The 26,964-nt window shown below is 41.4% G+C and overlaps 2 protein-coding genes across 2 annotated transcripts in view; one reads left to right on the forward strand and one right to left on the reverse strand.

Moving 5' to 3' along the window:
• LOC137627644 (uncharacterized) overlaps positions 1 to 3,674 on the forward strand; it is a 598,615-nt gene extending 594,941 nt beyond the window's left edge. Inside the window, exon 6 of the mRNA XM_068358784.1 lies at positions 2,720 to 3,674. The gene's annotated coding sequence lies outside the window, so the exon portion shown is untranslated. The remainder of the gene's footprint in view (positions 1 to 2,719) is intronic.
• Positions 3,675 to 6,659: 2,985 nt separating this feature from the next.
• Positions 6,660 to 26,964, reverse strand: part of LOC137627643 (cytosolic Fe-S cluster assembly factor nubp1-like) — a 75,323-nt gene continuing 55,018 nt past the window's right edge. Inside the window, exons 8-9 of the mRNA XM_068358783.1 lie at positions 12,754 to 12,940; positions 6,660 to 8,980 (exon numbers count right to left, since the gene is read on the reverse strand). Of these exons, the coding sequence (XP_068214884.1) occupies positions 8,949 to 8,980; positions 12,754 to 12,940 (219 nt within the window). The 3' untranslated portion in view covers positions 6,660 to 8,948. The remainder of the gene's footprint in view (positions 8,981 to 12,753; positions 12,941 to 26,964) is intronic.

Raw genomic sequence — 26,964 nt, forward strand, 5'->3', positions numbered from 1 at the left:
CTCCTTGGAACATGTTTCGAGTCCTCAGGTCTCTAAAGAGACCTCCGTACGAACCACTACGTAAGGCTCCAGATCACCACCTTACTGGGTAGACAGTGTTCCTGCTAGCCTTAGCCTCGGCCAAACGAGTCGCATGGTCTCTCATACGACATCGCCCATTCAAGGGGATAGGGGGAGGTAACGTTCAGGTTCGTCCCTGAGTTTGTTGCCAAGACTCAGAACCCGGGAGTGCCGGACCCACGGTTCGACTCTTTCCAGGTTTCGAGTCTCCGTCCTGTAACAGATGACCCAGACCATCTCCTACTCTGCCCAGTAAGGAGTCTGAGGTTGTGTCTTAAGAGAACAGCTGCAGTTCGTCCGCAGGTTCAAGCCTGGTTCGTGAGCACTGGGAAAACGAAGAGAAGGGTCACCAGGAATACCATCTTAGCCTGGATTCGCAAGGTAATACACCTGGCCTTGAATCCTGTCCCTTCTCCGTCACATCGCCCTAGAGCGCATGATGTCAGGGGCGTAGCTACGTCCCTGGCCTTCTTGAAGTATCATTCAGTGACGCAGGTCCTGCAAGCTGGGGTGTTGAAGCGTCAGACCACCTTCACAGCCCACTACCTGCAAGACGTGACCCACAGGAGGCTCGATACGTTTTCTATCGGCCCTGTGGTGGCTGCACAACAGCTGGTCTAAACCTCAGGCTCCTTAATGGACAAGTAGCAGAAGGTTGAGGGCATTGGTACCCGGTGTTAGTCTGCATGAATGAAAAGATCTGTCTGGCCCTTATTCTTTTCTTCATCCTCTCCTTCTTTTCTTCATCCTCTCCTTCCTTGGAGAAAGCAGCATCCTGGGTTCTCTGCATAGCTGACCTCAAACCAATGCAGGTAGACCATGCTTCCTTGTGATCCTAGTATTAAGTGTAATACTGTCATGTCCCCATACCCTGACGAGGTGGTATTGGGAGAGTCCTAGCCTAGATTTCCATCTGAGGAACTCCAGGTCAACTTCCTAGGACGAGTCACTTTTCACCTTCGCACACCTTACGTAGGCCGCAGCAGTTTCACAACCGCTAGCGAGGAGCAGGGATTCCCTATTGTCCGAGTACTTAAACGCTCGAATATGGAATTCCCGGGCAAGCCAAAGGCAGTATGGCAGGGACTTAAGTCACCCCATGTAAATAGCGTGGTTTGTATTTTAGTTACGGAACAAATGACAAATTCGTAGATAATTTGTATTTTTCCTAACTATACAAACCTTAGCTATTTACACATATTTGCCCGCCAGCCCTGTCCCCCAAGATAAGTCCTACCTCTAAGTAAAGTGGAGCACGCACTGTGTGTGTGAGGGGGGAGGGGTAGCAAGGTACCCCCCCCCCCCCCGCTAACTAGCGGAGGGGTAGTAAACCCTCGTTAAAATTCTTATGGCTAGTCATTTCAGCTACGCCGAAGTAATTACCCCATGTAAATAGCTAAGGTTTGTATAGTTAGGAAAAATACAAATTATCTACGAATTTGTCATTTTTTTTCCAAGGACGTATTCAGCAATTGTCTGTTTGTATTATTTCGGAACTCAGGCAACAAAGTCATTATCAATATACTGCTTTATTACAAAATATCAACAAAATTTGAGAAAATAGATATATACTGAATAAATAACTGTCATTGTGTGGCCTGCTACGAGACCACTAGTTGGCATGGTTACTTGTGGAAGGGGGTTAGCGAGTCATCAGCTGATTACCAAAACAAACAAATAATTTGCTACTGTACTTCATTCAATGAATTGCAATATAAAAAGAATGAATTTATATTATATGAATGATAATTGTAGGTTTATATTCTATTTCTCGTGAGTTTAAGTGCTTGTAAGTCAATAGTTTGGTGTTTGAAGTGTGTCAAACTCCCCTATACAACTTTTTCTTAGTGTTAAGACATAGGGTGATTTTGGGGGGCATTTTTCATGAGAAAAGGTGCGTCTTATGACATGGGAAGTACGGTATCTTATAATATCATAACTTCATCTTAGGTCTGGTTAAATTATCAATAATTATTTGCTTGAAATTATCTTATAATACTATAACATCATCGATGATCTGTTTCCATGATTCCATTGGCCTTCCTACAAATCCTCATTGTGTTGCCTTCATATCTGCTGTTTTTTAACTAACTATTCCTAATCTTGTAGTCACAAGTAAATGTAAATTTATATTTTGTTCAGTTTCTTGTATACCTTATTAAAATTTAGACTTGGATCTTGGCCATATTTTATCATCTCAGAACTTGAAGGCAAAAGGTCATGCAACTAATTCAGGACCTCTTCTAACAAATACCTTTTGAATACCAATTTTTCCTGCAGAAGTAAGGATTTCTTTAGTTAATTTACTTGTTTTAGATTCAGTGTAGTGTATAAGCATTATATACCCTCACTTAGGTTATTTATTTGTGGTATGCCACCCTGTTTACTGACTTTTCGGTCCTTCTCCAATGTGAAATGTTAGATCCCTCCATTATATTTTGAAAGATGTTTGCAGCAAAATATATTTTTTTTTCTTTTTGTTAAACTACTAAACATTCATAAATAATTGCACAAATTGCCAGGATTTTTTGGGACCCTTTTTCTTTGACTATGGGGTATTAGATCTTGGTAATCATCTCACTCCTACGGTAGTAAGTTTTTACTTTTTCTACCACCTACATAAAAAAATGTGATGTTTATTTAAAATAAACTCTTTCAGGTCTTCAATAGTCCTTCACCTAAGCCTCCAATACAGCCAAATAATCAGTTCAATCGAAATAGACATGGAGGTGGAGGTCGGTTCAGAGGTAACCGAAATCGTGGAGGATATCGTGATAGCTGGCAAGACAGACGATCAGATAGTGGACAGGGGAGAAGATCAGAAGGCTGGCAAGACAGAAGATCAGATAGCTGGCAAGACAGAAGATCAGATAATTGGCAAGACAGAAGATCAGGTAACTGGCAAGACAGAAGATCAGATGGGCAGCAAGATAGAAGATCAGATAATTGGCAAGACAGAAGATCAGATAACTGGCAAGACAGAAGATCAGATGGGCAGCAAGATAGAAGATCAGATGGGCAGCAAGATAGAAGATCTGATGGGCAGCAAGATAGATCTGGATACCATGAAGGAGGAAGATATGGAGGGAATAGGGATGAGAGACAAGGTTATAAAAGTTATGGTAACAGCAAGAGAGAGAGGGAGGAAGACCAAAGGTATTAAAGATATGAGAGTGGTATATTTTATATTTTGACCTGTTTCTAATGCATTCATACCAATTCCCTCAAAAATAAATTTAAATCTGATATTTATACTTTTATCAGACTTTTTAATCATGCTGTAAAGGTGTCAACTTTTTTGGTTAAATTCTCTTCCCTGCGAGAAGGGCATTATTATTTTGATACTAGTTTCATATAGGAATGTGGTGATAAGTATGTATATTTAGGTAGTTTTGGGTCTAATGAAATTTGGAAAAAAGTATAAAATAAATATTTGACAATGTTTTGTTAATTTGAAGCCATATTTGTGGAAGTCTTGAATTAAAGGGGAAAAATGAAATTGGTTTGTTGTTACATTTAATTATATGCCATGGTATCAAGTATCAAATATTGGTTTCATGTTTCTTGTCATATTTGATATATTGTACTTTACTAGATAAAGAAAAAGTATTGGTTTACATGATTGATTTAGTCCTTTTCTTTGTTATATCTAAATTGATTTGTAATATAATATAGCACAGGTTGAAAACAACACAGTAAGAGACTACAGATAGAGTACACACAGATACAGTACATGACCATTAGAGTTTAACACCATGGTTTTTAATAACAGTAATTGTGAAATTGCTCTAAAAAAAATTATAAAATTTAATGTTTGAGATTTTGCATACAATTAAAATTTACAACTTTGAAAAAAAAAATTTTAAAAGTAAAACTTAACTCTACTGGCTTAGAGGCATATACTCAATTTCAATGTGGTTTCTTGTAAAAGTACTGTACCTGGAAAAATGCTGGTGAATCTTTAGTTTTTAATAGCCTTTGTCCCCCCCCCCCCCTTACTTAAGATAAAAGAAGTGGGGGTTCTAGGTTGTGGCAAGGATTTTTCCACATTGTTCTATAAGGAAATATACACTATAAATGAAATTGTCAAATCGGTGATTGATGTAACTGAATGGGATGATGTCAAGCAAGGAAGTAATATAATAGTTACAAACTGTTGATATGAAAGGCTTGGCTTAAAAGATGTTTAAGAACAATGAGGTTATTTTTGCTAAATCACATATCAAGAGTTAAGTGATGATAGTGTCAAAGTTTTAAAGAAAAATCTAGAGGTAGGGTGTCACACATCACTCTATAATTAAACAATAAAAATAGATAAAACCACCGTAGTAGTCTTCCTACATAACAACTCTCAGAAACATGAAAGTACCAAATAAAGTACATAATGGCAATGCAGGACCATATGCCTTTTTTTACATCAAGCAAAAAGGATTTCAACGACTATACAGTGAGTTCTCTCCATCATTATGATATGCTACTTGCAAAAAATGTTTCTTATATGACCTTGTGTAAAATCACAAATTTATAAAGTAATTTGTATATTTCCTAACTATACAAACCTAAGTCCTTTAATATAAGTATGTTCTCAAGGTACCTGGAACTTGGCAGTTGAAATTATAAGGTGTCATCGATAGTTACTGGTGGGTGGCGGGTAGGCTTGCCACCACAATGAGTAGCCACTTTGAGATGATACAGTACAACTTAAAGGACTAAGGTTTGCATAGTTAAGACGAATACAAATTACTTTTAAAATTTGTGATTTGTTCCTACACGTGTACAAACCTTCATCCTTTAATACTGTACAAGACTTATTTTAAGAAGGGAGGAAGTTCCTATAACCAAGCCTGGTGGTTAAAAATACCAGTGAACATTCTGACCTGAGAAGGTGCTAAAGTATTGACTCCTGTTCATCTCTCATATTCTACAAGTATATGTCTGAAAAGTGTGATCAATTACAAGTAATGGGGTTGTCCATATTTGTATCCATTGTCCCCCTCGTAAAGAGTTTGAGGGAATTCCTTTTATATCTACTTACATAAAAAAAAAAATGCTCTGTAGAGAAGCTTAAATGCATCAATGTCCTATCCAGCAATCGTTACATCCCAAAAATAAAATAGAAAAAGGGTCAGATCTTCTAATCTCTTATACTAGACTTCCATCGCGACTGCTATCTTAGATGAGATGCTTCTATGAAAGAGCAAGAATTGTTGAGCAGCTACCGCAGGTCCCAGTGAGTGTGTATTCAAGAACTTGTGGGTATACGACTATACCACCTACCATGGGCTGTGACGGTTGTCTGGCATTTTCAGGCTCCAGCCTTCAACACTTTACTTGCTGACAAATTCTTGAAGGCTAGTGTAGAACCAGTCCCTCTGACATCTTGAGTGGGTTCTTCATGATCCTCAGCTGAAGGAGGATACAATCTCCTATTTGCTTCTTGAAGCGAGAAATACTATGGGATTCTTGAAAACTTCTTGAGTCTACCTGCACTAACGAAAAGGTTCTGTAGCTGTGGTAAGACAAGTTGCATTAGCTTCAGGTAGTGACGTAGTGCTTGCTCAGGACAGAGAAGCAAACCTATCGGATCATTATGGGATAAAATGGAAAAAGAATTGAACCTTGGATCTTGAATGGTAGTGTTATTCCAAGCCCAGGAATGAAAGAAAAGAAAAGAAAATATTTTCCCATCCCCCTGTATGACTTACGACATTTGAAATGAGGTAAGGTTCGCCTAGGTTGCCATAAATGTTCAGAGGAAGTCTGCTTGGAGGACTAGAGAACTCAGGTGATGTCTCAAAAAGGTGGTTAAGTTCTCTCACAGGACAAGACTGCCTGAAGCTCTTCGAAAGCATAAATAACTCCCACAAACAGGAAAGATGTAAGATTTTCAGTCTTAAGACCTGGCAGAAGATCTACTCAGATATCCAGAAATCTCTAGTGCAGTGCATTGCAAAAAGTCTAGCTTGGAGATGCTGTATAGTCTCCAACTGTGAAGTAACAAGGATGTTTGCCACCTCAACTGTTGGTTCTGGGAAAGTAGTTTGGGCCACCGAGTAAGTTCTCTCGGAACCTTGACTAGGAACACCAGAAGGTCTGAGCACCATTTGGCGTGTTGTCATTTGGGGGCCACCAGGGTTATTCTTAGATTCAGCACCCTATTGATTACCCTTCGAATCAGATGCAGAAGCCTCAGGGGTCATGGAAGACAAAGTCTAAGGTCACCGAGGGGTCCAGTACTAAGGAACAGAACACTTTAAGTTTTGAAGATTTTTGTTGAAATGACGAAAATGTCGATTGATGTAGAACCCCACAGTAAAAAGTCACAAAGGGATGAAGGGACCACTCTGTGCCTAAGACATGCCCTGGCAGACTAAGCTCAACAACAATTGCATTCCTTTTGTCCAGAATGAACCTTCATGTCCCGAGGTATTGTGACACAGTACCTCTTTGCTCACTGATGTATGCTACTCTGCTAGTGTTATCATTCATCAATGCTACTGAGTGACCTATCAGACACTGTTGGAATGACTGCAGAGGCAGAAGACCTACTGTTATTTCCAACCAGTTGATGTACAGTTTTTTCTCATTTAATTTTGTTGGGCCAAAATACCCATAAAGTGGTTTGATTCCTGAGGTGCGCATCCCATCCACCATTTGACACATCCAAAAAGAGAAGCAGAGATTGTCCAGGAAGGGGAAAGGGCGGAGCCACAGAATCCTACCAGCAGTAAGTGTGCTCGTTCTCATAAGAAACAGAGCACCTGTACCTCGTACCGAAACATATACTAGGGGATGTGAATATTCTCAGTATGTACCCACTCACCTTGCAAAGAGGCAAAGACGTACTGGGATCCCTTCTCTAAGTGGAACATTTTCAGTATTACACTGTCTCTCAAGGGAAGAGAAACAGTAGAAGTCTCCTATTGAACGGTCTTCTTGGACTTCTTTGAAGATGTCTTTTATAGCCTATCTAGAAGGCTTCAAGAACACTCTGAAGACGAAAAAGGAAGATGGCCAGGCCCCTATTGTTGATGAAGACACAAACACTCAATCTTGCCAGAGCTATGTACCGAAACCACTCGTATTGGGAACAATCCTGGTATGTCCTGCTGCTCCTGGTTGCCATTCTTTGGGCGGTACGTACCCTTCTTGCATAAGCAAAGTGAGGTTGATTGAAGATATAGTTATGGCCAATAGATCCCTCTGGGAAGAATTGGTAGGGTTAAGCATAACATCCAAATGCGAAGTCAATCAGTTAAAGCCACGTGGGGGAATATGTCCGACTAGATGGTCTGCCTACACCATCATACTTCTTGTTGACATCATCACATGTACAGTTGCACACAGGAATTTCTGGTACACCTTACTTTGAGGATTAGATGGGAACTGTGAGTTCCTTCGTGTAGCCCCGCCCATCTCTCCCCCATAATAGCACCCAGTGTGACAGGGTGCAATTCATCAGAGCGAGGAGTGCCACTAATCTGTGCCCAACTGTACAGATGTTGATCATGAGGACCGAGGATACGTTTATAAACCGAGTACTTCAGGTACAGATGGATTTCCTATACACGTGGAATCTAGTGTGTACGGCTTGCTGAAGCGAGTGGATTCCAGTGTGAATGGCTTGGTGTTTCAAGTGGATTCCAGCAGTATGTGAGTTAATGATGGGCATAGTTCCCTTTGTGCATGGATTCCTGGGTGCTGGTAGACTGCATTCAGGTTGACGAAGCAGGGGCTGTAAGTTCTAATGTTTCTTCCCATAAAGGGACAATTCTCGATATGTAAACGCCTTTCTCTTCTCCAAAGATAGACCAGGAAGAGGGAAAAAGGGCAAGGACCTTCATCCCAACTAGCAGTGTATCAAGTACTCATACATGCTCCTAAGGAGGTTCTGGTACAGCACTGTCTCTCCCACAGAGGTAGAAATGATAGAAATTATTCAATGCCACTCCTATCAATAGGCCTCCTGGGCTTCTTTGATGATGTCTTCTAAATGTTCTACTTCTAGAAGTGGCAGAGAAGACTCTCCACGAAGATGAGGCCATGGAAAACGATGAAGTTTACCTTTACAGGACGCACACGCCAATGTTAACAATCCCACGGGCAAAGGCAGGAACTCTCAAAAAACAGTAACCAGGAGACATGACCTTAGCACCTTCCTAGGATTGGGAAGAGACTGAAGGAAAGGGGAAGGGCAACACGCTTTTTCCTTCATACTCGGCAGTGGTTTTCTCCAATGGTAGCACAGTGCTCAGGATTTGCTGCTGTCATCATAAGACCAAATTTGCAAAGGAAGAAACAGCAAGCAGTAAAGCTGTCTAAACAACAACCAGAAAGATACGGCCAATTGCACAGGCAAATGTACCAGATACAGTTATAGGGAAATTATTTTGTCTTCCTTAAATCCCATGTGTCAATACCTTTACTGAAAGAGCATAAGATTAAAATAGCCAGATGAAGATATTGGGATTATTTCTGTACTTTCTGGCAGCTGAAAACAAAGTGGCTACTTAGCGTGCTGGCGAGAGGGCAGGGCTTCCCCGTCATCAGCCAGTAACTAATGACACCTCGTTATAATTTTAGCAGCCATGTTTCAGTTAAGCTGAAAACCTACTCACACTAAAGGACTAGGGTTTATATGCGTGTAGGAATGAATTGTAGTGATATAAGAACTACTACTTGAGAGTTCTTCAACAATATAGAGATGTATTGGAGGAGATTTCCATACATATCTATTCACCTATAAAAATGAAAACTTTACAAATTATAAAACCATCTGTTTTATCACATTGCCAAAAAATAATTCAAATTCTTTTTATAAAATATATGAAACTGTACCAACCAAAAATATATTTCTGATACTTATCAGCCTAAATTTTTCTCTCCTGCTATGACTGGACATTACAGAATTCCACAATTCCTGAAAAATAAAAACTGCTTAGAGATCAAAGTTAAAATGGACAGAACTGTGACATAAGTAGTAATAAATTATTAATAACAGAGAAATTAGGATGACAGAATGAGGTAGGCTTTGTAGGGAAATGTTTGTAAACTACAAACTTGAGATTATAAATCAACTCATTAAATCGGTCTCCTAACACACTTATGTTAACTTCATTGGTTTAAATACAATTTAAATACAAAAAATTATATTGTGTTAATCCCAAAAAGCAAAATTATGACTATGAGAAGAAGGCATTCACCATATTGATGGGAGTAGTGCAGTCAGCACACTGCATAGTGCACTGTACTTATTACTTGAGTCTTTGTAGCATTCAATATTCAACCTTCTTCCATATCTCTGCTCCCTCTTTCCTTATATCTTGCTGCCCAAACTCTTTTAACCTCTATGTAATAGAGCAACAGCATTCTTTTCCCCCAAGGTGCTGATTGACCTGCCCAGCTCCAGTGCGGGTAAATATGGCCCCGTTTCCATACAATAAATACAAATCCAACCATATGAACATGTTTTCTTGGAAAAAATTTGTTACAAAAATATATACAGTAGTCTGTTCCATTAAACCCAATTAATCATACATTTTATGAAATGCTTTTATGGTTGGAGGAAAGGGAAGAAGGAAATTGAAAAAAATTAAGCAAAAAGGAGTATTATCAAGATTCACCTAAAATTGGTTGGAAACGACTGAAAGATGGCACACAACAGCCAGCAGCAGGATGCAGGGAGACATTGTGAAAGGGTTATAGAGAAAGAGACATGATAGTTTAGTAAGATATATAAAGGCCAACTAAAGAGTATAGAGGGTCCCAAAACCCTGGCAAAGGCCTATAAGACGCAACCTCATTTCAGCAGGTCAGATTCAGGAAAACAGTTTTCAGTGTATTTAAGCATATATTGTTGAAAAGTCTAGCTGTACATTGCACAAGCAGAAACATATCGTATATTTCCACGAATAAACGACCATTAGCGCATAGTCCTTGTTGTATACAGTACTTAAAAATCTAAAATAAAGACCATTTTATATCATGCTTTTGCTAAACACACAACATAAAACAGAAAACATTGCTTTGTTTACGTTTCATCACCGATCATAACGAACAAACGAACACATTTATACATCTGTGTATGAGTTAGCTTTTGCAGCAACAAATACCTTACCAAGTATTGGTTATGAAATAATAAATTCTGCTTTACTTACTTTATCCTAAGTAATTCAAAATAATTGCAATAAGAGTGATTCTATATCAAGTTTTTCCTAATAAATGCTGCCTAGAACAGAAAATGTTTTGTTCAAGTTTCATAGCCGATCATGATGAACAAACAAACGCATTTACATTCAAGCGATAACTAACAAAACTAAGAGCTTTTAGTAAATATGTTATTACAAATATTTTACTTACCATATCCCTAAAAATTTCTACATGTCGCATACCAGAAAACCCATTTTGTTTGTATTTAGTCAACAATGACAAAGTACCACTAATGACAGTATGATGTGACAGAGAAGACGGTGCTTCATTGGAGAAAGATTGGGGATAATTCGAATCATGGTGGATTTTTAATGAAAAATAAATATGCTAATCTAAATTTAATTACTACCGTTATTAACAATACCATTAAAATGATCGAAGTCTAAAGAAATAGAAAGTTAAAAGATTGCTGAAAATGCAACCATAAATCGATGTTTACATTTTGTCAGCTGATGTTTTGTTACAGCATTTAATTTTAAATTGCTTTCATTTTAACAAATTCATTTTTAAAGCACCAGTAATAATACAATAATACCAGCAATAAAAGTAGAATAAGGATGCATGGAGTTTAGTGCAGGTAAAAGTACCTAGCGTAACTTGGGTTAGATTAGCCTAAGCCTACAGTAGGTCTCAAACTTTATCTGGTTTTTTAGCCAAAAATTTTGGGAAAAAAGTGCGTCCTATAGGCCGTCAAATACGGTATACACAGAAACGAGGATGGAAGATAAAGTGCCAGTAACAGATAATAAACAGGTACTGGGAGGAAAGGAAAATAAATCTTGACAAAGTAGAGAGGAAAAGAAAATATTCAAGATATCAAACAAGAAAAATGCAGGTTTTGAAATGGAATAACCATTGAATTTTGAGATTCACAACTGGAGTACTGTGTTAGAATTGTATGAACGACTAACTTGGGAAAGATGCTGACTCTTGGTTAGAAATAAAGTAAGAAAAGTAGCAGGACAAACATCTAGACCAGAGGGAAGTGCATGTATACAGCATACAGGACAGAAAGGAGTGGAGAGCTCATTTCATGTTCAACTCCATAGAAGTTGATACTGTACACTGGTCAGTGACTACTTTCCAGGTACATTTTCAGCTTTAGAATTCTTTAAGCTTCTGTTTATCCTGACTCTTTATACCTTCATTTGAGATCAGCCTCTACATCTTAATTTCAATCCCCTTGTAGGGGGGGTGCCACTTACAGTATGCAATGCATGGCACACAATTAATGGTACTAAAAGTTCTTTTTACATTCCCTCTTGCACCGCTGCATTACTTACTGCACTCTTCTTCTATCCATTTTGAGGGGGGTCTTTTCACTGAGCTATCTAGAGATTTCATCTTATCATTATTGGAGTTTCAATTCTCATTTCAGAGGGAACAATTTGGGTGTGACCTATGAATCTAGCAATGTGACTCCGTAGTGTTATTGAACTGCAATTGGAATTTTAATCATATAATTTTTTATTTCTATACTCACTTGATGTTCATAATGCTTCTTCTCCAGAAGCATGATTTAATAAACAATTACCTGTAAAATTTTTTAAATTCTAAAATTTTCCCCTTTTCTTTGCTTCATATGCCCTTAACAATGGAAAAGACCCCTCTACTATAAGTGGTAGGACGCCTAGGTTGTTGTGTCGGGAAATATAGTTTTCAGTTTTTCTGTCGATCCAGCAGCAATCGAACATGCTCTCAGATTGTTTACAGACTGCATTTTTAAGATGGCTTCTCTTTATTTAGTTTATAGTACAATTATTGCTTGGAATGTGCATGGGAATTATTTCTGGGACATCATGTTATGTATTCCCTTGTATTGTAACAAGGGCAATTTGGTGATTTATTTATCGTTGTGAAAAGTGCCTTCATTCCAGTAACACTACTAGGAAAATATGATTCAATGATTAACGAGCAAGTTAAGCAGTTCTAGCGAGTTGGTGAAGACTAGGATAACTGATCGTAATGAGATAACAATGATACTGACATGTTGCCACCTGTAAACAACACACACAAGTTCAGCCTTTGTTCGATAGTGATGAGTTTCACTAGCTCTCGACATCACTTATTCCATTTCTTTAAACTTCAAAATCCAGTGAATTTCACAAGCAAGTGTTCATTAAACTGGGCTTCTGCAGAAGCAATATGAACATCAGGGGCGATTCATGGTAATAATAATACTTAAATAATAAAACACTCAAATATTTGCTTTGGTTACGGGCTACTTAAAAGAACTGGGTTTCTCCAAAAGATTTTCAATAATGACAACCAGTAAAGAAGGATTACAGCAGTTATTTTTGAGAAAATAGTTTCATACAAATCTTATGAAAAAAAAAAACATTCCAAATTTAGAATATCAATCTATAAAAGTACCTCATCAGTAGAAATAAAACATCTATGATGCTTATATTAACACAAATGGCCCCCTATTTAGTAGAGACATTTGTACCTGACAAGAAATGAATGAGATTCTAAGATACTTACGCTTTGCTACTTCTTTATATGCTGCGGTTGCTGGTGAATCTGGTACTTCAGTCAAGAAATTTTCACCGTGATCACATGCTTTTGCAATCCGAGGATCAATCGGCAGCCTTCCCAACAATGGTAAATCAAAATCAATTGCAAGTTGCTCTCCTCCTCCAGTGGTTGGCGGAAATATTGCTGTTTCAGTCTGAAAAACAGTTAGTAAATAAAGATACTGAATACTTATGCAAAGTACAGTACATCTTTGTCCATATAAATCCTAATAACCGATGATTTTAGGTAGGAATTCACGAAAAAATTCTTTAATCCAAATAATGCAACCTTAATAGTTTTTCTAACAGGGTACCATATGGCAAAGGCTTATCCAGTACAGTACACAAAATTCACGTGTAATGCAAGAGAAAAAAAATACAGTATTGGTAATTTACCAACATTAACATCCACAGCAATTATATAAAACTTAAAATGTTTCAATTTGAACTGATAAAAACTGAAATCAATATATCCTTCTCTTTTTCAACAAAATTGTTACTATCTTACTTAAGTTGACATATGTGGGTTCAATATACATGGGCCTTTGTCATGTCCCACTTAATTATTAGCCAGCCTTCGTCTTCAACTCTATTCCTGACTGCTGGGTTTCTCCACTAATTGCATGTCGGCATTGAATGGCTTCCCCAGGCCCCAAAGCTGAAATCTAATCTAAACTACAGAATATATTTGTTATTTTTACTTGGACTAAAAATAAAGAGTAAGAATTTTCAAGTGGTTTAGAGTCAAGTCAAGAACAGTTGACATCAATCACAGTCAAAACTACTCACTCAAAAGAAACCATGGCCGAGTGCGAGTTGCTTAAGAAGTACAGTATAGGGAGTAAGGAGATTGTTAGGCTGCTGCAGATAACTACTTTTATGAAAGCAAATTGTTACCTGATTGTTGTATTTGATACTATTTCACAACACTCAATAATGCTACCCATATGTGACTAGATGTAAGATGATTGTAAAAACTAATGACTAGCTAAACAACCTCAATTACTAGCAATAAATGATAGCTCAAGACTCCCTAACCTTCCTTCAACTTAACACCTAAAGCACATTTGTCTATGACAAAACAATGAGTCACACTGAATGTGAAAAAAAAAAAACAGTAGTTTTGAAACTAAGTGCATTGAATAAGATAGGCATCATATCTACTGTCCTATTGAAGACAATCAATACATATTGATACTTTTTCCTGTTTTTTGCAGACTGTTTCCTCGGATTAATATTCAAAGATTATCATCATTATCATCAGAATAAAAACATCCCTGGGTACATTATCTTGGCAAAATGAATTACAGCTTGATCTTTTCCACCATTATCCCTACATTAAGGGGATGGTTGCCTGAGGAGTTATTGACGGTGGGCCTAACCTTTGACTTAAGGCAAGACTGCAGCTGTCCTTTAAGTCACTTTCTACAACACGCAGAACATATGGTGGTAGTACTTTTACACCTCTACCACAGGGGGAATAAATTACAGCTTGGGTTCAATTACCAGCGAGTTCTCTGGGAATAAGAGACAGTAGAACCAATCAACTTTTAGCATTAGCTCATTGGCTTGGTGAAACAAATGATGACATTTATTCTCTGTAGCTGGACCTTGAGGGTCACTTCATGTCAATGACATAATGATCTTCTAGATGAACAGAAGGAATAATGGCATTAGCTTTAACAAAGTACTGTATTGGAATGTACAAGCAATATATTTGTATGGCCTAGTGTTTAATGGCACCTAATGGTACGGATAATTTATACTGTACAGTATGTGGTAATGGAATTTTTCTATGAAGGTAAAACAAAAATAAGAAATAATCAATATTATGGTTCCTGTTAGAGAAAACTTTTGTCTCTGTAAAACACTCAACTTCATGCAAATGATAAATTTCAGGCATCAATTCCAGATGGTCTGAAATGACTAAATCTCTAAAAGTGAAATAGCAACCCCTCATGCTATTTAATTCATTACCAATCTTTAGTTTTAGGAAAAATTCCAAAATCAAATGAACTTTCCTCAAAAGAATTTATTTACTACACAGAAAGAATAAGAGATAATTGTTATTTGACACTTGAGGTAAACTTAAACTTTATAATGTCACAGTTCAATCACCAAAAAAAAAAAAATCTAAATTACTTCTATAAACAAATATGAGACAACAAGAATATAGAGGTGTGTTGCTCTTCATTGCCGTACCCTCTAGCTGTAACAGGACTGGTTTATCTGGATCTATATGTATTTTCTTTGTTCTCAATGATTTGTGCAGTGATATCTCTATTGTTGGAGTGTCCAAGGGAATTGCATTACAAGACCAGTATTCTGAGAACAGATATCCAAGGGAGTTCCTCCAAACCACCATGGGCTACATCAATCCGCAAGGAGATTATCCACTGTATTTCCAGAGAAAAAGATTTCTCTAGGTACTTTCAATGGTCTTTTTTACGATCTACGAGATAGCCTACCAATAATTTGCATCAAAGACAACGGAATGTGTATTTTGATTGGTGCAAGGCTAAGAATATTTAAATATCAAGAAATAGTTTGGATAATATTGTCATGTTTTTACATTTATTCTATGAAAAGAAATTGTCTTTCGCAGTTATTAAGGCTTATAGGTTTACCGTTCTCAAACATCAAGGATTAGATTTATCTGCATCAAATATTATTGTGGATGTTTTTAGGTTGTATATCATTGAGAATCCTCCAGCTGTCAGAACTTATTGGAATCTAGAGGTAATCTCATAAATAAGAAAATAACTCTCCCTTTGAACATTTCTTTTAAAGATCTAAAGGCTAAAGGCTTTTTATTTTAGCTTTAGCCTTAGCTAAGTATATTAGTGAACTATAGGCTTTCTCCAAAAGGGGAGTATTGGTAGGGAGATAATGATTTTGTCACCTAATTCAGGACAAAAAAAAATATTTTACGACAAAAAGTTTGCCTTAATTCCTCCACATTCCTCCTTTGGAGAAGAAAGATAAGACTTTGGAAAATATATTTCTATGCCTCATGAGAGCTGTTAAGTTTTATTTAGAAAAAACTAAAAGCATTATGGGAAAGGTTCTTAATTTTTTTTGTTTACTTAGGATTTCAAACTGGCCTTCCTCCAAGAATGTTATTTGCTTTTTTATAAGAACTTGGTGATAAAAGCTTACAGAGAATTCAATTTGAGTCAAATGAAGAACCTGAAAGTTAGAGTTCATGATATTTGAAGCACAACCACTTCTTTTAATTTCTGTAGAAATATTTCATAGAAGAGAGTTTAGGAAACAGCCAAGTGGCATCCCTGTGAGTTTTTACAAAACATTATTTAGAAGTCTGGATAAGAATTTCTGGCCATTGAGTGCTGTGGTAGCTGATGGTAATACGGTTTTTCTTTTAATTAAATTTTTGAAGTTATATTTTTTGGTTTTATGGTAGAAGTTAAAATTTAATCAGTTTTGAGAGCAAAGCAATATAAATTCCCGGGGAGGTTCATAAAAATAAAACTATGAGACTGTGCTTTTAGCAATATTGTACATATCAATGATTGTACTGTATATGTTAGGCGGTTAGTAATTATACTTTACCCTAAAGTCTCCAGAACCTCTGCCTTAGTATTTCTTACCTATATAGCTAGTCGTTGACATTTGCCAATTTTTTATTTGTAAACTCAAAAAAACGGATTTTGAGCGAAGCGAAAAATCTATTTTTGGGTGAGATGGCCATGTCGTCCTGATGGAAGTTCCTATAGGGTAGCTTCCTAGGGTATATTACAACTACGGCGATATTCCCAGAGAATTTACCTTAAGGTACCAGAATTCTAACTCCTGGAGCGAGTATCCCTCGTGAAAGGGATATCGCGACATATCAGAGGACGTATTCTTGACACGCCACATGGCAATCTGCATCCTGGACAGAGATTTCGTCTCGTAGGAGGGATTGGCAAGAAACGAATTCGGGAAAGAAAAAGGGGAGCCGCTCCCAAGGCTTCCCTATCCTCCGATTCGTATGCGTGCCTGGCGCCAATCCTGGCGCCATCTGTATTCCTTGTAGCGTACACGAGGTGCTACAGATACTGTATGTAGGGAGGGGTCCTACAGCCCTTTCTTAGAAAGGCAAGGGCGGGTCCATCAGGACGACATGGCCATCTCACCCAAAAATAGATTTTTCGCTTCGCTCAAAATCCGTTTTTTGGGCTCAAGCCATGTCGTCCTGATGGAAGTGTACCAGAGCATTACTGTATCTGTGGATTTTCAGAACGTGCCGTACTCCCCGGATGTAATTTTTCCCGGTCGACTAGACCTAGAGACCTAAGATGTTACCGTTATACATCTTTTCAACTAACTATAAACCATGTTAGAGCTTCCTGCCCCCTACAGGGAAGAGTCCTACTAGACTCTGGAAAAGTCTCGAAGAGTACATATACCTATGTATGAATACCGGGCAAGCTAATATAGTGGTCTCGCCCTATATTAAGTAAAGCATAGTTTGTAAAGAACCACTGCGTCAATATGAAATATCGACCAGTTCTCCGCACAATACTTGTATTGGACAAAGGTTTTATATCCGCATAGGAGGAAAACCAATGCAACATAGCTTGCATAAAGGAACAATTCTATTAGAATTATCCCAGATAAGGTACATAGAATGAATGCTCAATTATACCAATAAATTGACACAGGTGAAGGAGACGCAAGGTTCTCAAGAACCAGATTATTGACAGGCAATAAATAGACAGGTTAACCACAATTATATATATATATATACATAAGAAGAGGATAACCCAAAACTTTAAGCATAAGTATGATAGTAAACAGAGCTTGTTTGTCTAAAAGAAAAAACATTAAATGCCACTTTTAAGATACCGAGGTATCAAAGTCATAAAAGCCTGTATTACAAATCAATGACATTAGCGTTAGAAACGCTCGGCACACATGTCTGCACTTATGCTAGGTTCACCTTGGGAAATGGAACAGTCTGCATGGGCAACACAGTGCCCTCACTTAGTTTGTAGTACAGTATATAACTACACACTCACCCTGGAATTAATCGTCCCAATTAAGACCACTGTTCCTCGCAGAGTTAAACAGTAGGGTTAACACCGCGACCCACTGCTACCACAGATCTCTTTTAGTTCCTCTACTTGCTTCGCATAGTGGCGAAAGAACACTCTGGAAGACTTCCAGCCAGTGTATGAACGGAGATGTTCAAAATCCATACAATTAAAGAAATTTAAGGATGAGGCAACTTTCCTCGGATCGTGACCTGCGGGTGTATTGTCAGGATCCGCTCTGCAAATAAAATATGTGATTTTCGCTCTGAGTTGATTCAGAGATAAATTTGAGCCTGATGTTTCTCCCCTGAATAGTTGACCACCCTTGAAGTCTGAAGTTCTATGAAGATAGACCTTTAGGCATTCTACTGGACATAGAGATGCATCTTCTTTCAGAGGGCAGATTCTCCAGGGACCCCACCTGTTGGTGGGTAGCTCATTCTTGGCGAGAAACGTAGGATCCGGAAACAGGTTCAGTTCTCCCCCATCCAGGAACTGAACACGACCTGCCTCTCTCGAGAGGCTACAATCTCACTAACCCTGGCCCCGGACGCGAGTGCAAAATAGGAAAATAACTTTTTGTGTCAAATCCTTTAACGCACACTCTTCATTGCTCAACAGAGAAGCGAAATGAAGAACTTGTCTAAAGACCATGAAATGGGCTTTGGAGGTGCTGAAGGTCTGAGCCTAGCACAGGCTTTCGGGACTTTATTAAAGATCTCGTTACCTAGGTCGACCTGGAAGGCATATAGAATGGGTCTTGTCAAAGCAGCTTACACGCTGAAATCGTGTTAGCTGCCAATCCTTGACCATGGAGGTGGAGAAGAAAGATAAGCAGAAGTCTGTCAAGATCTCCTGCGGATTCTTCGCCTTGACAAAAGGCCACCCATTTTCTCCAAGATGACTCATATTGCCTTCTAGTAGATTTGCACTTATATTCCTCAAGGAAGTCTATGCTGGCTTTCGAAATCCCGAAACGCTTTCTCACCGCTAGGGAGAGAAAATCATGAGCTGCAGGGTCCGGGTTTTCTGTAATGAAGCGCAGACAGTTGACTTCTGGACTCGCTGGGTCAGAACTGGATCTGGTAGCGGTACAAACTTCAGCTACAGTTCCAATGCCAGGAGGAACTACACGCTGTTCGGCCACTTGTGGGCCACTATTGCCGCTACCCCTTGAAGGATCTCAGTTTGTTGAGAACCCTCAACAGAAGGTTGTGAGGAGGGAACAGATAAATCTTGGACCATCTGTTCCAGTCGAGGGACATCGCGTCCACTGCTTCCGCTAAGGGGTCCTCGTACGGGGCACGTACAGGGGCAACTTCTTGTTGTCTTTCGTCGCAAAGAGGTCTATCTGCAGTTCTGGGACTGATTCAGAATGAAGGAGAATGATCCTGCGTCTAAGGACCATTCCGACTCTATCGGTGTGAACCTGGATAGAGCGTCTGCTGTCACATTGCGGACTCCTTGAAGGTGAACTGCCAACAGGTACCACTTCTTCTTTTCCGCCAATCGGAAGATGGCCAACATCACCTGGTTGAGAGGTGGTGACCTCGATCCTTGTCGATTCAAGTATCTCACAACTACCTCGCTGTCTATCACCAACCTTATGTGGATCGAATGACGCGGGGAGACTTTCTTTAAGGTAAGGAGCACTGCCCTAGCTTCTAGAAAGTTTTATGTGAAAGGTCTTGAATAGCTTGGACCAAGTCCCCTGGACTTTTTTCCGATGAGAGTGACCTCCCCATCCCTCCTTCGAGGCGTCTGAGTGAATCGTCACCGACGGGGGAGGTGGCTGAAGAAGAACCGACTTCTTTAGATGTCTGGCTTGGGACCAAGGCCTGAGAAGAGTACTTAGCCGAAGCGGCTGGTCTTCTCAGATCTCTTCACGCGTTTGATGCATAACTTCTCCAAACTCCGATTGCATCCTTTAGCTGTGCTCTTAGCACTGGGTCTGTCACCGAAGCAAACTGGAGAGAGCGCAGTACCCTCTCCTGCTCGCGTCTTGATATCCTTTCGGAATCTAGAAGTCTCTTGACAGAACCCGCTATCTCCTTCCTTTTCTTCGCCGGGATGGAGAAACGGTGTGACAAAAGGTCCCAGTGGATTCCCAGCCACTGGAACTTTTGAGATGGAGAAAGTAGAGACTTTTTCTGTTGATCTTGAAGCCTAGGTACTCTAGGAACTGGATCACTTGACTGGAAGCTTGCAAGTATTCTGTCTCGGATGCTGCCCACACCAACCAGTCGTCCAGGTAGGCTAGTACCTGAATTCCTTTTAGGCGTAATTGTTTGAGAGCTACGCTCGCAAGCTTCGTAAAAATCCTTGGGGCTATGTTTAGCCCGAATGGCATGGCTCCGAAGGCGTATAGTCTTCGTTGTAGCCTGAACCCTAGGTAGGGGGAGAGTCGATGGCTGATTGGAATGTGCCAATAGGCGTCTGACAAGTCTATAGAGACGGAATATGCCCTCTTGGGCAGTAAGGTCCTCATGTGTTGCAGTGTTAGCATTTTGAATTTGCAATTCACTATGAACTTGTTGAGTGGCGACAAGTCCAGAATGACTCTGAGCTTTTTCGAGTCTTTCTTGGGAACACAAAACAGCCTCCCTTAGAAATTGATGGGCTTCACCCTTCGGATCACCTTTTTTCTCCAACAGTTCTTGAACGTACTCCTCCCTTAGAAATTGATGGGCTTCACCCTTCGGATCACCTTTTTTCTCCAACAGTTCTTGAACGTACTCCTCCATAACGGGGGTGGAGTGTTGGAAAAACCGAAGGCACGGGGGTGGAGTGCTGTACCAGCTCCCGCCCAGTCCATTCTTGAGTAGGCTGTGGGCCCAGGGATCGAAGGTCCACCGATCCCGAAATTTCAGAAGTCTCCCTCCTACCGGTATCACCTCACTTGGACTGCCGTCCTGAGGTCTTGCCTTCCTGACCACGACCACCCCTGAATCCCCTTCCCCTTGAGGGGCGTCTAGACGAGCCTCTGGCTGCTCCTCTAGGCTTTGCTCGAAAGGAAGTAGACTGCCCTTCGAACGCTGGGGTGAATGCCGTGGACTGTGTCGACACGGCCTGGGGTACCCACTGAAAAGTGGTCGGGGTTTGTGCCACGATCTGGGGCACTGGGGGCAATGGCAATTGCAGTTGCTGTTGCTGTCTAAGAGGCTTGGCTGGCCGAGACGGTAGCCTAGTCCTCATAGTCTTCCTCTTTGGTTGAGGACCCTCATCCGGGGAAGACTTTCTTTTGATAGCCAGGCCCCACTTCTGGAGAAGGTTTCTATTCTCCAAGGCGGCCTTATCAACAACTTCTTCGACCAAGTCGGTAGGGAAAAGGTCTTTTCCCCAAATGTTGGAGGAGATTAGTTTCCTTGGTTCGTGCCTCACCGTAGCCGAGGTAAACACGAACTCCCTACAAGCTCTCCTTGCCTTGACGAAGCCATAAAGGTCCTTCGTCACTGTGGCCAGATGAGACTTGGCCACTACCATGAACATTTCATGGACCTTGGGGTCACTTGCCATCGTCTCGAGAGTAGTCTGAAGAGACATTGAGGCAGTCAGTCTTTCTTTTGTATCGAACTCTCTTCGCAAAAGAAAGTCAGACAGCTTAGGGAGGTCCTCGCCGAACTGACGTCCGGCAATATCAGCCTTCAACTTTCCAACTGAGAACGTAAGATGGACGTCCTTCCAGTCTTTGTGGTCCATAGGCAGGGCCAGCGACAAGGGTTTACACTCCTCTAGGGAGGGGCAGGACTTGCCGGCCTCGACTGCTTCTAGTACAACCAGAAACCCTTTCTGTAAAAAGGGGAAGGCTCTAGTAGGCGAGGACAAAAAGGAAGGGAGCTTCCTATTCAATGCGGCTACCTTTGAGTTAGAGAAGCCCCTCTCTTTCATCGAGGATGAAAGTAGAGCTTGAGCCTTAGCATGGTCCATCACTATGACCTCCTTCGGCTCTGTCTCCTCCTTTGAAGCTGGTTCCTTCCTCAGCCGGACATAACAGTCCGGATATGATGCCTTGCTGGGCCAGAATTCCACCTCCTCCAGGGGAACTGAGCCCAGCTTATCCGAGATGACGATCTTTCCAGTCGTCATCGGCATGTGCTCAGCATACCTCCATGGGTTAGCATCTGAGCACAACGGAAGGTCTTTCACATTGAGCTTTTTCTGGGGCCCATGTGATTCTGCAAGGCACTGCATTCGCAGTTCCATTGCAGCCGCCTTCTCCTGATTCTCCTTCTGCATTTGTTGGATCATTCCAACAATAGAAGAGAGGACCTGTCCCAGTTCTACTGGGAGACCGGCCGATGTAGAGGGAATAGGCTCCGGAATCTGAACCGGAGTAGCCGACACCTCGTCGACGACTACCTCTACAACGTCTGGGGCTTGAACTTCATCCTGGGCTTCTGCCAGGAGGTCTTTCTCCCGACACTCGTCCACATCAGACATCCTGTCATCTAACTGGATGTCTTGCATCGCGACCGCGACTTCAGCATCCACCTGGATCTGAACTTAGGGGATCTCCTCAATCAGGATGCGAAAGGCTTCTTAGACTTCCGAACAACCCATAAAACAATATTAAAAACATTTCAAGAGACAGATTAAAAGGATATTGGAATTTAGGGAAGTGTAGTGGTAGAATCCTCACCCACTACTGCACTCGCTGCAACGAATGGACCCAGTGTGTAGCAGTCCTCGTAAAGAGTCTGGACATCTTTTAAGTAAAATGACGCGAACACTGACTTGTTTCTTCAAGAAGTCGCGTCCATAATACTTTGCAGAGATTTATTTTGCTTGAAGGCCACGGAGGTTGCTATATCTCTAACTTCGTGCGTCTTAACCTTAAGCAAACATCGGTCTTTCTCATTCAAGTGAGAATGAGCTTCTCGTATTAAAAAAATCTGATAAAATATGACAAAGAATTCTTTGACATAGGCAATGAAGGTTTCTTAACTGAGCACCATAATGCCTCAGATTTCCCTCATAATGACTTAGTACGAGCTAAATCGAACTTAAGAGCTCTAACAGGACATAATACTCTTTCCAGTTCGTTGCCTACGATCTCTGATAAGCAAGGAATATCAAAAGATTTAGGCCAAGGACGAGAAGGCAGTTCATTTTTGGCCAGGAAACCAAGTTGAAGTGAACAAGTGGCTTTTTTCTGTAGAAAAGCCGATGTTCTTACTGAAGGCATGAAGTTCACTGACCCTTTTAGCCGAAGCCAAGCACACTAGAAAAAGTGTCTTGAGGGTGAGATCCTTCAGGGAGGCTGAATGTAATGGCTCAAACCTGTCTGACATGAGGAACCTTAGGACCACGTCTAAGTTCCATCCAGGAGTTGCCAAACGACGTTCCTTAGAGGTCTCGAAAGACTTAAGGAGATCTTGGAGATCTTTATTGTTGGAAAGATTTAAGCCTCTATGTCGAAAGACCGAAGCCAACATGCTCCTGTAGCCCTTAATCGTGGGAGCTGAAAGGGAGCGAACCTTTCTCAGATGTAAAAGAAAATCTGCGATTTGGGCTACAGAGGTACTAGACGAGGACACAGATGCTGACTTACACCAGTCTCGAAAGACTTCCCACTTCGACTGGTATACTCTAATGGTAGAAGCTCTCCTAGCTCTTGCAATCGCACTGACTGCCTCCTTCGAAAAACCTCTAGCTCTTGAGAGTCTTTCGATAGTGTGAAGGAAGTCAGACGAAGAGCGGGGAGGCTTTGATGGACATTCTTTACGTGGGGCTGACGTAACAGATCTACCCTTAGAGGAAGACTTCTTGGAAAGTCTACCAGCCATTGAAGTACCTCGGTGAACCACTCTCTCGCGGGCCAGAGGGGAGCAACCAACGTCAACCTTGTCCCTCCGTGAGAGGCGAACTTCTGCAGTACCTTGTTGACTATCTTGAATGGTGGGAATGCATATAAGTCCATAAAAGACCAATCCAGTAGAAACGCGTCTATGTAGATTGCTTCTGTATCTAGGACTGGAGAGCAAAAGATTGGTAACCTTTTGGTCAACAAGGAGGCAAAGAGGTTTAAGGTTGGTTGACCCCAAGAAGCCCAAAGACTCTTGCCCACGTCCTTGTGGAGGGTCCATTCCGTGGGTATCACCTGACCCCTCCGACTGAGACAGTCTGCCAAGACGTTCAAGTCCCCCTGGATGAATCTCGTCAACAGGGAGATGCCTCGAATTCTAGACCATAAGAGAAGGTCCCTTGCGATCTCGAGCAGCGTGAAGGAGTGTGTGCCTCCTTGCTTGGAGATGTACGCCAAAGTTGTGGTGTTGTCTGAGTTGACCTCTACCACTTAGTTTCGAAGACGCTTCCTAATATCATCAAGGCCAAGTGGACTGCTAATAGCTCCTTGCCGTTGATGTGCATGCTCTTCTGACTTGAGGTCCACAGACCAGCGCATTCCCGACCGTCCAGGGTCGCACCCAACCCAAACCCGACGCGTCTGAGGACAACACGTGGTTTGGGTTCTTGACTGCTAGGGATAGTCCCTCTCTCAGACTGATATTGCTGTCCCACCATTTCAGGCATGCCTTTATTGGTTCGGAGACTGGGAATGATACCGTCTCTAAAGTCTTGTCCTAGTTCCAGTGAGAGGCTAGATGGAACCGGAGAGGCAGAAGGGGTAGTCTCCCTAGTGAGACAAACTGCTCCAGGGATGAGAGAGTCCCTACGAGACTGTTCCAACTCCTGACTGAATAAACGTTTTCTTTTCAGCATTAGTTGGACTTCGAGCAGGGCTTGACTGCGAATCTCCATCCCCAAAAATAGAATAATCTGGGACTTTTAGGTTGACCACAAGTCCCAACTCCCTGGCCAGACTCAACGTCCAATGTAGATCCTGCAGACAGTGAAGGCTGGACGATGCTCTGAGAAGCCAGTCGTCCAAGTACAGGGAGGCTCGGATCTCCGATAGCTCGAAACTGGTACCCCACATTCCTGTAAACAAACCTCAGAAACGGTTGGGAATCCGGGTGTATAGGAATGTGGAAGTATGCCTCCTGAAGGTCGAGAGAGACCATCCAGTCGCCTTCCATAAATGCTGTCAAGACAGCCTGGAAGACTTCATCGTGAAGTTTGTCTTGACAATGAACACATTGAGCGCACTTGCCTCTTACGTACTCCTGCAGTGAACATGGCTGCCAAATCATGGAGCCATCCCTGAGGGACTTGTTCCTGCAGAGAACGTGGCTGTCAGATCATTGGAGCCATCCCTGAAAGCCTTGTTTATGCATGACATAATTGTACAGCAAAACTTCAAAGGCTCGAAAACAGCTGTGAAGTTGACCTGTAAAATCTTGGAGCGTATCATGGCCAGGCGCCAGGGAGAGTCTATGAGGTTTGAGAAGTCTATCTGGGCAGAGGCAGGAACTCCCAAGCCGAGAACTTCTCTCGTGTCATATCAGACTCTCGCTCTATAAGCCAGTTTAAAAGAAGGGAAAGCAAAGGCTGTCTCCCCCAAACTCCTCCTGGTGATAAACCAGTCGCCTAGCAAACGTAAAGCTCTCTAGGAGAGCGAGAGAGCACTAGCTTATAAAACAACGGCTTCGAAGTAGCTAGGCCTAGTGTAAGCTCTGACGTTTAGGCGAACGAGGAGCAGCAGTTACAAAAAGATCCGGACAAAGATCCTTAAAAATCAGCATGATTTATTTAAAGTCCATAGAGTGCTAAGCAGCTTTAGGCTCCTCTCCGTCTGACAGAGTCCTCAAGGGAATATCAGTAGGAGGGGGAACAGCAACTTCCTCATCTAAAGGAACCTTGTCCGATAATAGCTGAGTCTCAAGCAAGGGAGAGACCTACCGTGGTGGCAATGCTTTACAAGCAGAGTCCACACGCACTGGTGCATAAGTAGCGTACCAGGACGCAACGTCATGTAACTGCTTGACAGTCTGTGAACTGTCAACAACAACAGGTACGAGAGACCAGGACGCAACGTCATGTAACTGCTTGACAGTCTGTGAACTGTCAACAACAACAGGTGCGTGAGGACGCACAGCATCCACTCGAGACTGCTTTGACCGCCTAGACTGAGCAGTCAAAACAACTCTAGAAAGCGGAGGTTGACGCTCAGCGTCAAAACAAGTCAACTCCGATTGTTAGCGAACGTCCTGAACGTCAACAGGAGCATCAGCAAGTGGCCTAACGTCCAAATGTGGCTGAAAATCCACACGAGACCGCATCGAGTGTGGTTCTAAACAACCTGACTGACGTGACTTAGCTACGCCAACGTCAACAGGACGCACAAAGGAACGTTAGGGTGGCTGAAAGCCAGGATCTCGATGAGATAAACGGCTAGGCTCAACGGACTTATCGGCAGAATAGTCTTCCATAAGGGAGGCAAGCTTATTCTGCATGTCTTGCCGTACAACCCATTTAGGATCAACGGAAATGGTTGCGGTAAGAGACGAGGGTAACGTCTGTGACCGCAAAACCTTGCCAACAAAAAGACTCTCGGAGTCTGTGTTACGCTTTTGTTAGGCGGCGAGCAGTCTTCCGATGACTGCATAGGGTCAGAGCTGTCCTAATGGCTACAACCAGGATGCTGAACCTGTCCTGAAAGGACTGACTTTCGCTTAAGGGCCTCGAAACCTTGTTTCAGGTTTCTTATGCGAAAAGCCTTCGGATGACGAGGAGAAAATCGTCTCTCTCGCCTTATGGTAGGGGTGATCTTGGTAAGATACACCCGATACCATAGAGGGAACGTCTGTTCGCTGATCAAGGCCTCTCGAACCCATAAGTCGTACGACATTACTTCTCCCCTGGGCTTGGGAGCTTGCAAGAGGTCCCGGACTAGGCGAACGACAGGCACGAACAGACGAACCCTCGGTCGCAACACTGATAACACTTTGCGCAATATCACTTTATCACTACGATTTTCTGTTTTGCACTTATTTCACTGAAATCGAAACTTTTACTGATTTCTACCTGAAGCACGCAATTCTACCCTCATCAAAAGGTAGTAATTGCGAAATCAGTCGTATAATGCAAGCACATTAATACCAGCAAAAAACAGTAAACATATTTTAAGATAAAAAATTCAGTGGCTGGGGAAGAGACTAAACACTAGTTCATTCAAAACTACGTTTTCAATCTCTCACCGTACATTGCCTGGGGACGAGAATAAAAAACTAAAAACGTTT

Source organism: Palaemon carinicauda, chromosome 35 (genome assembly GCF_036898095.1).
Source record: "Palaemon carinicauda isolate YSFRI2023 chromosome 35, ASM3689809v2, whole genome shotgun sequence".
Taxonomy (NCBI): Eukaryota; Metazoa; Arthropoda; class Malacostraca; order Decapoda; family Palaemonidae; genus Palaemon; species Palaemon carinicauda.